Here is a 15,103-nt window from a genome sequence, read left to right on the forward strand (position 1 = left end):
ACGTGGGGATTTCACTATGCAGGAACAAGATGGAAGAGGGCAAAAATTCTTAAGCTCCTGTCAAAGTTTCTTTGTGTAATATTGAGTAATAGTTTGATCTCATTTCTTAAGGCTAAAGTTTTCTTCTTGAAGACCTGAAATCCTAAAAACGTCACCTTGGTGGTAACGGTCACATAGCTCCACCCAAATGCCATGAGTGGTGTGCATCAAAAGGACGCTATGAGCGATGCCACCTTCAATCAAATTCCATTCCAGTTGATTTTATGGATAATCTAGTAAGAATATATTCTTATTCGAAACAATTTTTTAAAAAAAATTTGGATTTTTATTTTTACAAAAATCTATTACAAATTAATAAAAAGTTTTAAAAATAGTTATTTTATTTTTAAAAATTCAAAAAAAGAAGTTACAAACCTACTCTTAATTTTGTGTGAATGCCCTAGGGTGACTACAGGATATACCCCATATCTATATCTTTAGCAATCAACAAACATCAAGGGTGACTATCTATTCTATTCTTTCATCGTCTCTTTATCCCTCTATCCACTTGCAACTTCAATGGAAACTGACCAGAAATAAGAAGAAAAAATAGATTAAAAATATATGACTCATGTTTTTGGACAACGTAATTTAAAGAAAATAATGACAAATTTGATAGCTGGTAAACGCTGTGTTACCATTATTCTGCCAATACCATCCCTTTTTTGATGATAGATAAGCAACCAATATGCATTTGAATTCTCTCTTCTAAAAGCTGATTAGCCATGCAAGCCATGAGTTTTCTTGCGTCAAACCCGCAAGTTTGGCAATCAACCATTAGAAAAAGTTTGCTACTAATTTCATTTTCGTATCTTCCTTCAAAACTAATCTAGGTCAACCACACGCCATATACTATACCCCCTTTTATTTTATATTCTATAATTATATCAATGAGTTCACACTATATAGTATTTGTAACTAAATTATTATACTTGTGAATAAGTTATTGTTTGAAAGAAAAATAATTTTGATTGGTTAAATTAACTCAATTGATAGTTATACAAAATATCAATTATAGAAAGGTAGGTCTCAACTTGTGACATTCCACTAAAGAGCGAAATTTTGAATACTAAACTATTAGAACAAACAAAATATTAATTTGAAATTAAACAAATTTTAACTGTTTTTACTATTCTAACTTTTTAAGTTTATAATACTAGATCTACAAGGTATCGTTCGTTTTTAGCCTTTGTGTGATCCTCATAATTTTGTCATTTATAAAAGACCTTTTGTTGGGTTGATGAGTGTGGATGTTGTATTTATTGGTCTCAATTTTTAAATAATGAGAAACTTTTTAGTTTATCGAAACAATAGTCTATCGATAGAGGTTAAATATTTGATTCTCGAGCATAGTGTGAGTTCAACCCTAACCTCACACCCCACTGATCGAAGTTGGGCCAAATGAATGGTTCCGAAAGAAAACCAAATTGTAAGATGGCTCTCAATTGAAATTGAAGGGTGTTAGACTTTGAAAGAAAACCGAGTGGTAAGATAGCTCTCAATTGAAATTGATGGGTGTTAGTCTTGCAAACACTCTAATGCTTAGATAAATAAATGAATACAAAGTTATAGGTATTGAATTAAGAAGTTGTGTACCTTAAACTCTAATTCAGAAGTATTATAAAATTGTTTTACAGAGATCAGAGTTAAGGAGAACATTATAATTATTAACGGATTCTAAATTTTTTTCATGTTGTCAAAAGTATTATTTTTGTTTCAACGTCACATTGATAGTTAAAGACAAGTTTGAAGACTTGTTTAGATGAATGATTGAGTTTAATCCAATCTAAAATAGTTATCTCTAATCGAACTCAAAATTAAATGAATAAGTTCTATAAAAAAATCAAGCATTAAAGAAAAAAACTTTATATATTATTACAAAAAAAACTTATATAATTTTTCTTGTAATTTAAGCTACATTAATTGTGGTATGAATCATATATATGCGTCTTGTTTTATGCAACCTTATTTTGCTGAAGAAGCAAAGGCTTTGATTGTTTTCTCTCTTTTAATTTATCTTTTTAACCACCATATCTTTTCATTTATATGATCACTTCCATTTCATTCTACCCCATGTTCTTTTCTCGTGTTAGTTTGTGCCTTTTGACATAATCCCCTTAAACCATGCTTTTCTTTTCTTATCTTTTTATAATCTCAATATAAAATGAAATTATTGCTTATAGTTTGGGTTAAAAATATGAGTTAAGTGCCAAAAACGCAGGATTACCTTTTTCTAAGGCACCAAATTTGGCTTTTAAATGGTATCTTTAACTTCCTTATGGAAAATACACGTGACATGCATTATAATTTTCCTGCCTACTTTTCCACTTGCATTTTTGTATATATATACAATAAAATGGCACACAAAATGTTACTCTTCAAATTTCAAGATACCATCATTCTCTCCTTTGGTTTTCTCTATTCATCTTCTAGTTCATTCAAATCACAATCACAAATATTAGTCATTCAAATATTTGGTTAGATTTTGTCGAACTATAGTTTTGTTTCGCGAATTTATCAATGCAGTTATGATTTTAAATTATAGTCTGTAACCTCAATACGATAACTGCAATTTTAAACCATGATTGTGTTGTAACTTAAGTTAGAAATCTGATTAACTAATTTTTTCTATATGCATTTTTGTTTTTCAGGTTAGGGGATATTGAATTGTTTTGTACGCAAATTTTGTAACATGAGTTTTAGTCGAAATTCGACGGGGAGAAGTGGAGATTCCTTGGATGGAATGTTGAATGACTATGTTGTTGGAAAGACAAAAATGAAGCCTCAAAAAGCTGTCTCCTCAAAATTTGTTGCAGCACTAACATGTCTTCAATTTTTCTTTGCAGTTTATGCAACATTTTTATTGTATTACATGGGTCCTTCTATTGATTTAAGAACCAAACCCGATTTCACAAGAATTGCGCAACAATGGAAGCATCTCATGATCACACCACGCATTGTAGGACATTACCAAGAATCATCTTCTTCACTCATCCAAGAAGACAACAGCAATCAACTTCCATCGCTTGTTTGCGAGAGCGAGAAAATCGATTTCTTGCAAAAGAAGTCAAATGATGTTCAAATGATTAAGCTAAAGAGAGAGCTTTATGAAGAGGTTTTGAGTTTCCAAAACAAAACCATTGGAACTGAGACTCTTGAAGAGCTTATGAGAATGAAATCCAAATGGGATTCAAACGGTCCGAATCCTAAAAAGCCGAAAATCAATGTTTTGTTAAACCACTTCAAGAGAAAAACACTTTGTGCACAACTTGATTCATTACTTCAACAAACACTTCCTTTTCATCAAGTTTGGGTGCTGTCGTTCGGGAGTCCAAACGAGGCGTCGTTAAAAAGAATCGTGGAAAGCTACAACGACTCGAGAATCAGTTTCATAAGTTCGAGTTACGATTTCAAGTACTACGGAAGGTTTCAAATGGCTTTACAAACAGAAGCTGATCTGGTTTATATTGTGGATGATGATATGATACCTGGAAAGAAAATGTTGGAGATTTTGGCGCATGTTGCGGGAACGGAAAAGTATAAGAATTCAGTTTTGGGAAGTATTGGAAGGATATTACCATTTAGACAGAAGGATTTTACTTTTCCAAGTTATAGGAAATTTAAGTCTAGAGAAGCTGGTTTGTATTTGCCTGATCCTGCTTATGATATCACTATTGATAAAATTGTGCAGGTTGATTTTCTTTCAAGCTCTTGGTTTTTATCTGCTGAACTTGTTAAGACTCTTTTCATTGAAACACCTTTTACTTTCTCTACTGGTGAAGATCTACACCTCAGGTACAATCTTTTTTTCAACTTCTCAGTTTTTTTTACATATGTTTGCTTTTTTTTCTCTTACAAACCTATACTCGGCCATTATGAGACTCTTAACACATCATCTCACGCTTAGAATTGAATATCTGGAGCGTGAACATAAATTATAGATGATCCATTAACATAAACTTGATAGCAGATAATACATCAAATCTTAAACCAGAGACTCTGATATCATATTAACGATAAACCTTATAAATTGTCGAAAATTATCAATATATGATTAGCCATATATTGCTAACATATACAAAATAGTTTATTTAGTGATAAAATAACAAATTAGCTATGAAATAGTGTGTTTGATCATTGACCATACAAGTCATGACTTGTTTATTTGAACACCATAAAGTGTTTGGTAGTGCTCAACTAGTTGGTGCCATTAGGTTCATAAACACTTGCAATGAGAATCTTTTAATTTGAAAAAATAAATTCTCTAGTGTCAACCATTGCATATTCTCTAGGTTCATAAACACTTGCATATTTTTGACGTTGTTAACACATACACAAACATCAGACACGACATGAACACTGAGACACCTTTTTTAAAGGGGTCGGTGTTGCAGAGCACATTGATATAAATAATTAAGTGATACAAACATATGTTGGTGTCGTCGATGTTGAACACTGACATATGTCGGACACGTCTTCGATTTTTTTTTATTGCAGCTATCAGCTTCAGAAGTATAGAAATGCAGGGTCATTTGTTCTACCAGTAGATCCAAAAGACAAAGAAACATGGGGTGATAGTGAGCACAGGCTAGCCTATGTATCAGAAACAACAGTAATTTTCAAAGACATAGTTCAAGTAAGAGATGATCAATGGTGGAAAGCACTTTCATCAGGCTACATAACACAATGGGCAGCAATGTATCCACAAAAAATTGATGCACTCTTTTATGCTCATTCAGTTGATGAAGTAAAAGCACTTTCACCACTTCTCGAAAAATTCAGGTCCACAGTTGGCAAAAAGGCCTACATTGTTGTCTCTGGTGGAAACTTCTGTCCTTGTGAGCATGCTGCAGCAGCTCTCAAATGGCCTTTAATGGTTTGCAAAGAACGTAGGTTTAAGATCTTTGATTTGGGCGTTGGATCGCTTTCTGGCGTGTCGAACTCCGAGGCACCGGTTATACAAGCTGTGTATTCTAGTTTGAAGGGTTTGATTAAGATTCATAACCCAAGTGTTGTTATAACTGTGGATGATATTGATGTTAATGTGAGAAAGGCTTTGAAGATGGCTTCTGAAGCTAATTCAAATGGGACTACATTGGTTCTTTTGCCTAGGGCTTCTGTTTCTAAAGTTCTTTGGATGGCTGATCTTAGATCAACAGCATTGCCAAGTAAGAAAGTCTATTTTTTTTTCTTTCTAAATTACATTTCGTCACTCTAGATTAGATTATTAATAATGTGGTATATACCTAAAATGAGTAGGGTCGCGAGTTTCACGTTGTAAAAGATATGGTCTCAACGCGTGTTTTTAAATGGGGACAATCATCAGTCTACAAATCGATTTTTAAGAAATGAGTTCGGCCCAACTCATGCATTTTAAGATGGTTTCAAAGTCTATCCAATATTCATTAGGCCATCTGATATCGGATTTCTGCTATCGATCACCTGTCATTTATATCCATGTATCCATTAGGCCATATGCTATCAAATTTTTGTTATCGATCACCTACCATTTAACGTTGAGTCCTAGGCGTGAAGGAGATTGTTGAAGAGTCCCATATTGAAAAGAATACGATGACATGTATTTATAAGTGAGAGCAATCCCCACCAAAAAAACCGAATTTGTAATGATGAATTAGGTTAAATTCAAATTGTAATATGGTATCAGAGTCTATCAATTGGAATATTGGTCACCCATCACGCATCAAGTCCAACAGTGTTGAGCACGAGGGGGTGTATACCTAGTAATATTGCACAATCATAAATCATCTAGTTAAATATAGTACTCTACAATCATTAATTAGTCTTAATCGGGAGAAAATATCATATAAGCTTCTTGAATTAGTACTAATGGGTTTAATTTTATATATTTTTTCTCTATCAGATTGGAACAAGATGAGCCTTTCCATCAACATCATAACCCAAAACAGGGTAAACTCCCTATCAAGGCTTCTAAAATCTCTCACCAATGCATACTATCTAGGAGATGAAATTCCAATCACCTTCAACATGGATAGCAAAGTTGATGAATCAACAATAAAACTAGTAGGTTCATTCGAATGGCCACATGGACCCAAAACACTAAGAAGAAGAATCATCCAAGGTGGACTCATAAGAGCAGTAAGTGAAAGTTGGTATCCATCTTCAGATGACAACTTTGGCTTACTCCTTGAAGATGACATTGAAGTCTCCCCTTATTACTATCTATGGATCAAATATGCACTCATGAATTACCATTATGACCCTCAAGTATCTCTCCCACAACTCTCTTCAATCTCTCTCTACACACCAAAGATCGTTGAAGTTGTCAAAGAGAGACCAAAATGGAATGCAACAGACTTCTTCAAACAAATCCATCCAAACACACCTTACCTTCACCAACTCCCATGCAGTTGGGGAGCAGTGTTTTTCCCTAAACACTGGAGAGAGTTTTACGTTTACATGAACATGAGATTCACCGAAGACGCTAAAAAAAACCCGGTTCAAATTCCGAAATCAAGAACAAACGGCTGGCAAGCCTCATGGAAAAAATTCCTCATAGACATGATGTATCTAAGAGGGTATGTAAGTCTTTATCCAAATTTTCCAAACCAAGCAAGCTTTTCAACCAACCATATGGAACCTGGTGCACATATAAGTGCAAAAGACAATGTGGTTAACCATAATAAATTGGATTTTGAGGTTCCATTACTGAAAGATGATTTCAGAAACTTGTTGCCCGGAATGAAAATGCCTTCGGCGTCGAGATTACCGTCTTTGAATCTTTTCAATCAAGCAGTTTCTCTGAAGGGCCTTAAAGCTGCTGGTGCTAAGTTGGGACAGGATGTGCTTAAATGTGATAATGCTACTGAGATTGTTGCGGTTGATCATCATACTGGTTTGCCACAGCGCTGCTCTAAATTCTGAAAATCTGAATTGGGTTTTTTGATTAGTTATTCTTTGTGCTTATTTATAAGAGCAATTTTGCTGTTGATGGAATAAGTATGAAGTAATTTGTACACTTTCAAAAAGACATCAAAAAATGGTGTTTTGCAAAATGCATTTGTGATTAATTGTTGAATATGTTATGCTAAAGTTTTTCTACATATCAATAAAAGATTCAAAAACATATGTGAATTCGAACTTTCGACATCTCTGTCAAAAGTTTTTTAAATTAGTCACTTATTTTACTATAAAATCATTTTTTTTAATTCTTAATTATGGACGAATATGGAAAGGGATTTATTATAAATTTCATTATTATTTTTGAATGTGATAGTCGTGTCGCTCTTTTTCTTCACCAATTTCCCATGGCATAATTATGTTTGCTCTCCTTTTGTATTCCAAATATATTTAGATCATATGTTATTACAACTTATTTTACTAAAAATTTCTTCCAGAAAAAAAAATCAATTTTAAATATTTGTTATAGATTCTTAAAACAAAAAGTCTATAAATAAGAAATTGTTTTAAGTAACTTCTCCTAAAAATCTTAGTTTATAAATGATTAACTTCAAAATAAAGATACTTTTGTTTTGATAAACAAACACACAAAAAACTTTTACTATTTAAATTAAAATAAAATAAAATTCTTCTTGAGCTGATCAGATGTCTAATGACGAGAAGATTCAGTCATCGGTCTAAAGTCGTAAAGAGTTAAAGATACCCTACACTCACGATTTTGAAGCATGTATTCTATTAGAATTAATTTAATAATTGATTTATATAAAACATGTTTAAATACGAATATCAAATCTATAAAAATAATTTAAGGCGAAAGCAAAACAAATATATAAACATGCATACACATAACTTTATGAACTACGACATATTGATTTATTAAGGAGTATAGGAATACCTGGACGAATTCAAGAAGAAAGCTTTATAGGCAGTGATAATGATAATCCTAAAATGTAAAAATTGTAGAGACAGGTGACTAACACTTGTTTGATATAATGGAAATCGTGTCCTTCTCATTGATCTGAATAGAATATATATACATCAATGTGTAACATTTGGTCAACTATCTAATTATGATACAAGATAATTATAGGAAATTAATTATAACAAAATATTCTGTTCTATTATTGTTGGCTTGTGGATCTTCCTCAACCGATACTCTTAATGCTATATAAGGTGATGACCAATTAGGGTTCCCATTTTTCTAAAATGGGTCATCCTGACATCCACTCATATTTGAGTTCATATCTAATTAATTAATTAGTTACTAAATAGAAATCTAATTAAAGTTATAAATTTATTTGACCACTTAATCAACTAAGGCTCTTGATTTGATAAATAACTTATATAATTAAAATATATATGTCCACGTAATAATTATTTGAATATAATAATTAAATATTATTTAAATTATAAAATATTCTAACATATTTGATATATATCATAGACAGTTATTCACAGATACGTATTATCTAACGATTCCCCGCATTTCACTTCGAAAAGCATTGAGCTTTTCTAACATGTTAGATAATGACTTTTTATTATAATTAGGTTAAGGATACTATTGTCTAGTAATGCTTTAGTATATATTGACTTGGTAAACTTTCCTAATGAAAACCCTAGACACTTTCTCTTTCCACTGTTTCTAATGTTTACATGTTATCATAGTGCAAAATTAAGATAACGTGGGTCTGATTCAGACTCGATTACGTTATATCTCTTTTTTTTTTTGCTTTTGTTTGCGATTATTATTGGTGGGTACATATTTGCATATGTATCATTATCTGGTTATCCTACATGAGTGCCTTTGGATTTGTTATTGTCAATGTGAGTGACTTTTCTTTCAACATGAGTGGCAAAGAGTGATAAAAGGAGTGATAAAGTGTATTTCTACTTTGTTAGCTACTACCTTGCCATTCTCAATTACACATCATCATCCTAAAGGATAATTTTTTTTAACAAACAATTTACCTTTGTTTCTACTGTGAGTGACCTTCCTTGCCATTCTCAAGTGTTCTTTCTTAGAAGGTGTTAATTATTATTATTTGATTATATAATATTGTTCTTCCACTACTCTCTTCAATCTATTAGTGTTTAATTGAATGGAAAAAATTATTCTCATTAGAGTTATGTAATAATTTTTTTGAAAGAAAAGAGAACGTGGAGTTATGTTGATGGAACCTCTGTTAAACCTATTGATAAAAAGGATGGAAAATATAAAAATGATTTAGAAACATATAGGATGTTAATAATTCGAATATTCTTACTTGAATTATTAATTCAGTTTCTCTATCGATAAGCATGCAACATACAAAATATGATACTGCTAATGATGTTTCCAATCATTTGAAACATTTGAATGTTACATCTAATATTGCCAAACAATATCAACTAGAGATTTATATTGATGAGAGGAAATCTCTTGCCTTCTCTATTTGTCTTTGCTTCTCCTTTTAATAAAGAAAAACCACAAGGCATAGTTGGTATTGATGAATGTTCTTTGTCTAAGGAAAGGGGCATTGGAATGTCCAAAATTGTTGAAGTCGGGGAGAAAGAATTTTAAGACTTCATCGTTCCATGTTGTTATTGTCGCTCCTTCTATAATTGTTCCTCTCCCTAATGGTTAAGTTATTGGCCATGTATATCCATCTAAGACTAATTCACGGGTATTTGACCTTGCTGAGCAGTTTCAAAATTTTCTTGGCACTTAACCACATGCCATGTCTGCCTCATTTGTTAAAGGTTTGACCTCGTCTAACTTGTCAGGTATATCTTCTTCCATATGAATTTTTTATTTTGGTGTATCACATCATATGTCATATGATCATAAGTCATTTGCATCAATAAATCTTGCAGCATCCATGTCTGTCTTGATTGTTAATGGTACTTCTATGCCAGTGGCATGTGTAGGGTATATCTCTACATCTATTCGCACCCTTATTCCTATTACATCTATTCACCAGTGGCATATTTCTCAAATGAATGTAAAAAATGCATTTCTGAATGGTGATCTTCATGGGGAAGTTTATACGATTCACATAGTTTAACCTGACGTGCTCCTTTTAATTTTTTGACTACTTTTTCAGTTGCATTTTGATAAGCCTAAGCCTTTTAACTGGTTAATTTTTATTTCAAAGTTTGATCAAAACTTATATGTTTTCGAGAATTTTATTTCGCGCTGATGATTTTAGTGCAATCATTTTAATTTTTTGAGCACTTTAGCGCTCAACTTTTATTCATTTTAATTTATTTTATTTTTTATTTTTTTATCAAAATATTGAGTAAAAATAAATAGAGACAAATATGTGATCATTTGATTGTTATTTGTCTTTATTAAATTTTATTTCAATTAATTGTTTTTAACTTATTTTTGTCATCAAAGAGCATTTAAAGGGTATTATTGGTATTTTTTAATTTAAAATCCTAAGCATCTAGTATATATGTACTATATGTATTTGCAAATAAAGGAAAAGCTCAGCCAATGATCATTTGCATTAGTCGCGACACACATCGAGAGAAACAAAAACAGATTTGAAAACTCCAAATTCACCGACCACTATCCACTCCTTTTCATTCTTCTGCTACTGAGAAGACAAAATTCCATATAATTTTCCTCTCCCTTCCAATCATTCATGCTTCATTAAAACAACAACAAACCTCTTCTAAATCTCTCACTCTCATTATTGTTGAAAAGCTCCATATACACTTTCTCAGTCACGTTTCCTCTTCCTCTGTTCGTTCTTTCTCTCTATACATTTCTCTCTCTTTTTGTTATATTTTTTTCTTTTCAAAATCATGTAGTTTTGCTTGCTAAGATAGTATTGTATGGTGAGACAACATAGGTAACAAAGCATGTTTGTTTATCATGATACTTGGCATAATGAATTTTTTCTTTCTTAAGAAAAACAAAACCCATATTCATGTATAAAAATTTGTTACTAGAATTCTTTTTTTAATTTAGTTTGGTTATTAATTTTTTTACTCGTTAATTTTAGATGGTTAAATCATTTTAGTAATGAGCCACTATTTTATGTTGTGTTTATGGAAATATTCTAGTATTATTTGCAATCATTTGATTATTGTTAATTTAATTATTTAAATATTATTATTATTATTATTCTCTAGAATTTTATGGTAAACCGTTCAATCAGTCCCGAGTCACGCATTTTGGATTAACCGTTCATTCTTTTCTTTCATTCTTAACACACTTAAATTAATTTGGTCAAAATAAGAACCATCGGGATCAAGCATTACGGCATAACTCTTTGAACACTTGAATCTTATCAAGCGTTTATAGTCTATCAAATAATTTTCTTAATAATTCGAATGAAAAAAAACCGTTGGAATCTAGCATTTCGGTGGAACCCCGATTGATTGATCCCGAGGATAATGTCTCGTTCTCATCAAACATTCGTCATTCACCTAAAATACATCCAACCAATCAAACTCTTTTCTCGTCACCGTGCGATTAATCTGGAAAACCTTTTCAAAAATGAAAAAAATTTGTCTTAAGATGATGTAAAACAATGCTTTATCCACAATCGTTGATTTGAGATAATTGATGTTTTCACGTGAATTTTGATTTGTAAATTCATTCAATGTGATGCAAACATACGCTCCTCACCTGTTTTTGGTAAAACAATATTTTCTATCGATTAACACAAGATAATTTTCGCTAAAATCGACCAACGAACAAACATTTTCTACCCAGAACTACGTAATCCTTGAATTCTCTATTGCGCATGGAGATACGTAGGAGCATGATTTGTAAATCTTGTCAAGCCATTTAATAAAAAAAATTAGGTTTAGTTCCTCTCTTTCCGGTCCCCTAATAATAAAAATCTTTTCAGGTACTTTCTCATTAATACAATGTTAAAAACATTTATCTTCTCTCTTTTTATATCCTAAATAAGTAGAAGATCGTTAACTAACATAAGCTAACATTCAAATCGAAACTAACTAAATGGTTCCCATTGAGTACAACTGACGTGAGGGGTGTTAATACTTTTCCCTTGCGTAATCGACTCTCAAACTCTAATTTGGTTGCGACGACAAATATCATTGTCATTCTTTCTTGGGTTTTATCAATATTTCTACTTCCTTTTTAGGAATAAATAAATTTTTGTGGTGACTCTGTTAAGACCATCCCGCGAGCGTGCAATTATGCTTCACGAGCGTCGCGTTCTTATTTTTCGAGGTGGGAAAGATGACGACTCTGCTGGGGATTTAATGTGATAAACCAATTTTTCCCCTCATTCAATAAATCAAAATATGCATTATGACATATACATCATCTACACATCATAACATGCATTTCATCTTGCATAATGCCTAAAATATCAACCAGAACAATTTTTTGAATCTATAGACAGACCGATCAAACTTATTTTCAAATGTATGTGAAAATAGTGGGCGATAAATTTCTAAATCGAGCTTGGAGACGTCAATTTATTAATCTACGATTCACACAGTTTAACCTAACGTGCTCATTTTAATTTTTCGACTACTTTTTAGGTCACATTCAGATCATCCTGATCCTTTTAACCAATAAAATTTTATTTCAAAATTTGATCAAAACTTCGAGAATTTTCTTTCGCGCAGATCATTTCAGTGCATCCATTTAAATTTTATGAGCTCTTTTACGCTAAATTATTATTCATTTTAATTCATTTTATTTTTTATTTTTTTTATCAAAATGTTGAGTAAACAAATATAGACATGTATGTGATCATTTGATTCTTATTTGTCTTAATTTAAAATCCTAAGCACTTAGTATATATGTATTGGCAAATGTAGGAAAAACTCAGCCAATGATCATTAGCCGTGGAGAACATCGAGAGAAACAAAAACTGATTTGAATACTCCAAATTCACCAACCACTGTCCACTCCCTTCCATTATTCTGCTATTGAGAATACAAAATTCTATATAATTTAGCTCTCCCTTCCAATCATTCATGCTTCATTAAAACAACAACAAACCTCTCATAAATCTCTCACTCTCATTATTGTTGAAACTCTCCATATACACTCTCTCAGTCACGTTTCCTCTTCCTATATTCGTTCTTTCCCTCTATACATTTCTCTCTCTCTTTTTGTTATATTTTGTTCTTTTCAAAATCATGTATTTTTGCTTATTGAGATAGTATTGTATGGTGAAACAACATAGGTAACAAAACATGTTTATTTATCATGATACTTGGCATAGTGGATTTTTTCTTTCTTAAAAAAAATCATATTCATGTATAAAAATCTATTACTAGAATTCTTTTTTTTAATTTAGTTTGGTTATTAATTTTTTTTACTCGTTAATGTTAGATGTTTAAATCTTTTTTAGTTATGGGCCACTGTTTTGAGTTGTGTTTATGAAAATATTCTACTATTATTTACAATCTTTTGATTATTGTAAATTTAATTATTTAAATATTATTATTATTATTCTCTAGAATTTTATGATAAACAAAAAAGGTAAAAAAAAATAAGGCATTGTATTTATTATTATTATATATATTTTTTGTTACATTAATTTTATTATTCTTTTACTATTTAATTTTTAATGTGTTTTAAAATGTTGGGTTGGGCTTAAGTCCTCTTTCTACTTATACCACCAAAAATCTGAATTTAATTCTTTTTTTTTCTTTTTCTTTTTGGTAGTAATTTTGGGCATAGCCCATTTCTATTTGTTTTGTATATGCGTCTTACTGTTAAATGAACTCCAATTCTAATCCACCATGTTTTTTAAAAAATGAGTTCGACCTTTCATAAACAATTGGAAGAAAGAAACATTGGAGTCTCGCATTCAATAAAACCTTGATTTCTCCTTCCGTTATAAAATCTTTTCTTAACAAACGTGAAAGAAGAGGACCGTTGAAATCTAGCATTCCGGTGGAAACCCTCGAATGGTCGGTCCCGAGTGCATTCATTTCTTTCGTTCTTAAAACACTTAAATTTACTTGGGCAAAATAAGGATCGTCGAGATCAAGCATTTTGGTGTAACTCTTTGGACACTTGATTCTTATCAAGCGTTAGTTGTCCATCAAACAATTTTCTTAATAATTTGAATGAAAAAGGATGTGACAGATGGTGACTCTACTGAAGATTTGATGTCATACCCCAATTTATCCCCTCATTCAATAAATTGAAACATGCATCATGACATATACATCATATACATGGCATAACATGCATTTCATCTTGCATAATGCTTAAAATGTCAACCAAAATAATTTTTTTAATCTACAAGCACACCGATCAAATTGATCTTCAAATGTATGTGAAATTAGAGGGTGAAAAATTTCTAAATCGTGTCTGCAAATGTCAATTTTATTAATATACGACTCACGTAGTTTAACCTGACTTGCTCGTTTTAATTTTTAGACTACTTTTTCGGTCATATTTTGATCAGCCTGTGCTTTTTAACTGATAAATTTTTATTTCAAAATTTGATCAAAACTTGTATATTTTCGAGAATTTTATTTTGTACTGATCATTTTAGTGAATTTATTTTAATTTTTCAAGCACTTTTGCGTTCAATTTTTATTCTTTTTATTTTTTTTAATCAAAATGTTGAGTAAAAATAAATAGATACAAATATGTGATCATTTGATTCTTATTTGTTTTTATTAGTAAAATCAAGATTTTATTTCAATTAATTGTTTTAAACTTATTTTTTCATAAAAGATCATTTAAAGGGTATTATTCGTATTTTTTAAATTTAGAAACCTAAGCACCTAGTATATATGTACTATATGTATTGGCAAATGAAGGAAAAACTCAGTCGATGATCATTTTCATTAGCCGCGATGCACTCCGAGAGAAATAAAAACGGATTTAAAAACTCTAAATTCACCAACCACTATCCACTCCCTTTCATTTTTCTGCTACTGAGAACACAAAATTCCATATAATTTTCCTCTCCCTTCCAATCAACATCTTCCTTGATCTCTCGGTTCTCTTGTTCCAAATGATCCATCTTTCGTTGATGATTAGCGCGAGTATTATACTGATGAGTCAACTTATCTGATACAAAGATGAAGAACAATGAGACATATGGCCGAAGGGCTAGAAGGCAAGAAACCTGCAATGCAAATGATGAATGAATGTAATGTTTTTATTTTATTATTTTCAAGG

The 15,103-nt window shown here is 31.2% G+C and overlaps 1 protein-coding gene across 1 annotated transcript; it reads left to right on the forward strand.

Moving 5' to 3' along the window:
• Positions 1 to 2,421: 2,421 nt before the first annotated feature.
• LOC127103270 (uncharacterized) lies at positions 2,422 to 7,165 on the forward strand. Its single transcript, XM_051040537.1, has 4 exons — positions 2,422 to 2,516; positions 2,691 to 3,834; positions 4,537 to 5,207; positions 5,921 to 7,165. Exons 2-4 carry the CDS (start codon positions 2,732 to 2,734, stop codon positions 6,940 to 6,942), a joined length of 2,796 nt encoding a protein of 931 aa, XP_050896494.1. The 5' UTR covers positions 2,422 to 2,516; positions 2,691 to 2,731; the 3' UTR covers positions 6,943 to 7,165.
• Positions 7,166 to 15,103: the final 7,938 nt, after the last annotated feature.

This window comes from Lathyrus oleraceus, chromosome 7, assembly GCF_024323335.1.
Source record: "Lathyrus oleraceus cultivar Zhongwan6 chromosome 7, CAAS_Psat_ZW6_1.0, whole genome shotgun sequence".
Taxonomy (NCBI): domain Eukaryota; kingdom Viridiplantae; phylum Streptophyta; class Magnoliopsida; order Fabales; family Fabaceae; genus Lathyrus; species Lathyrus oleraceus.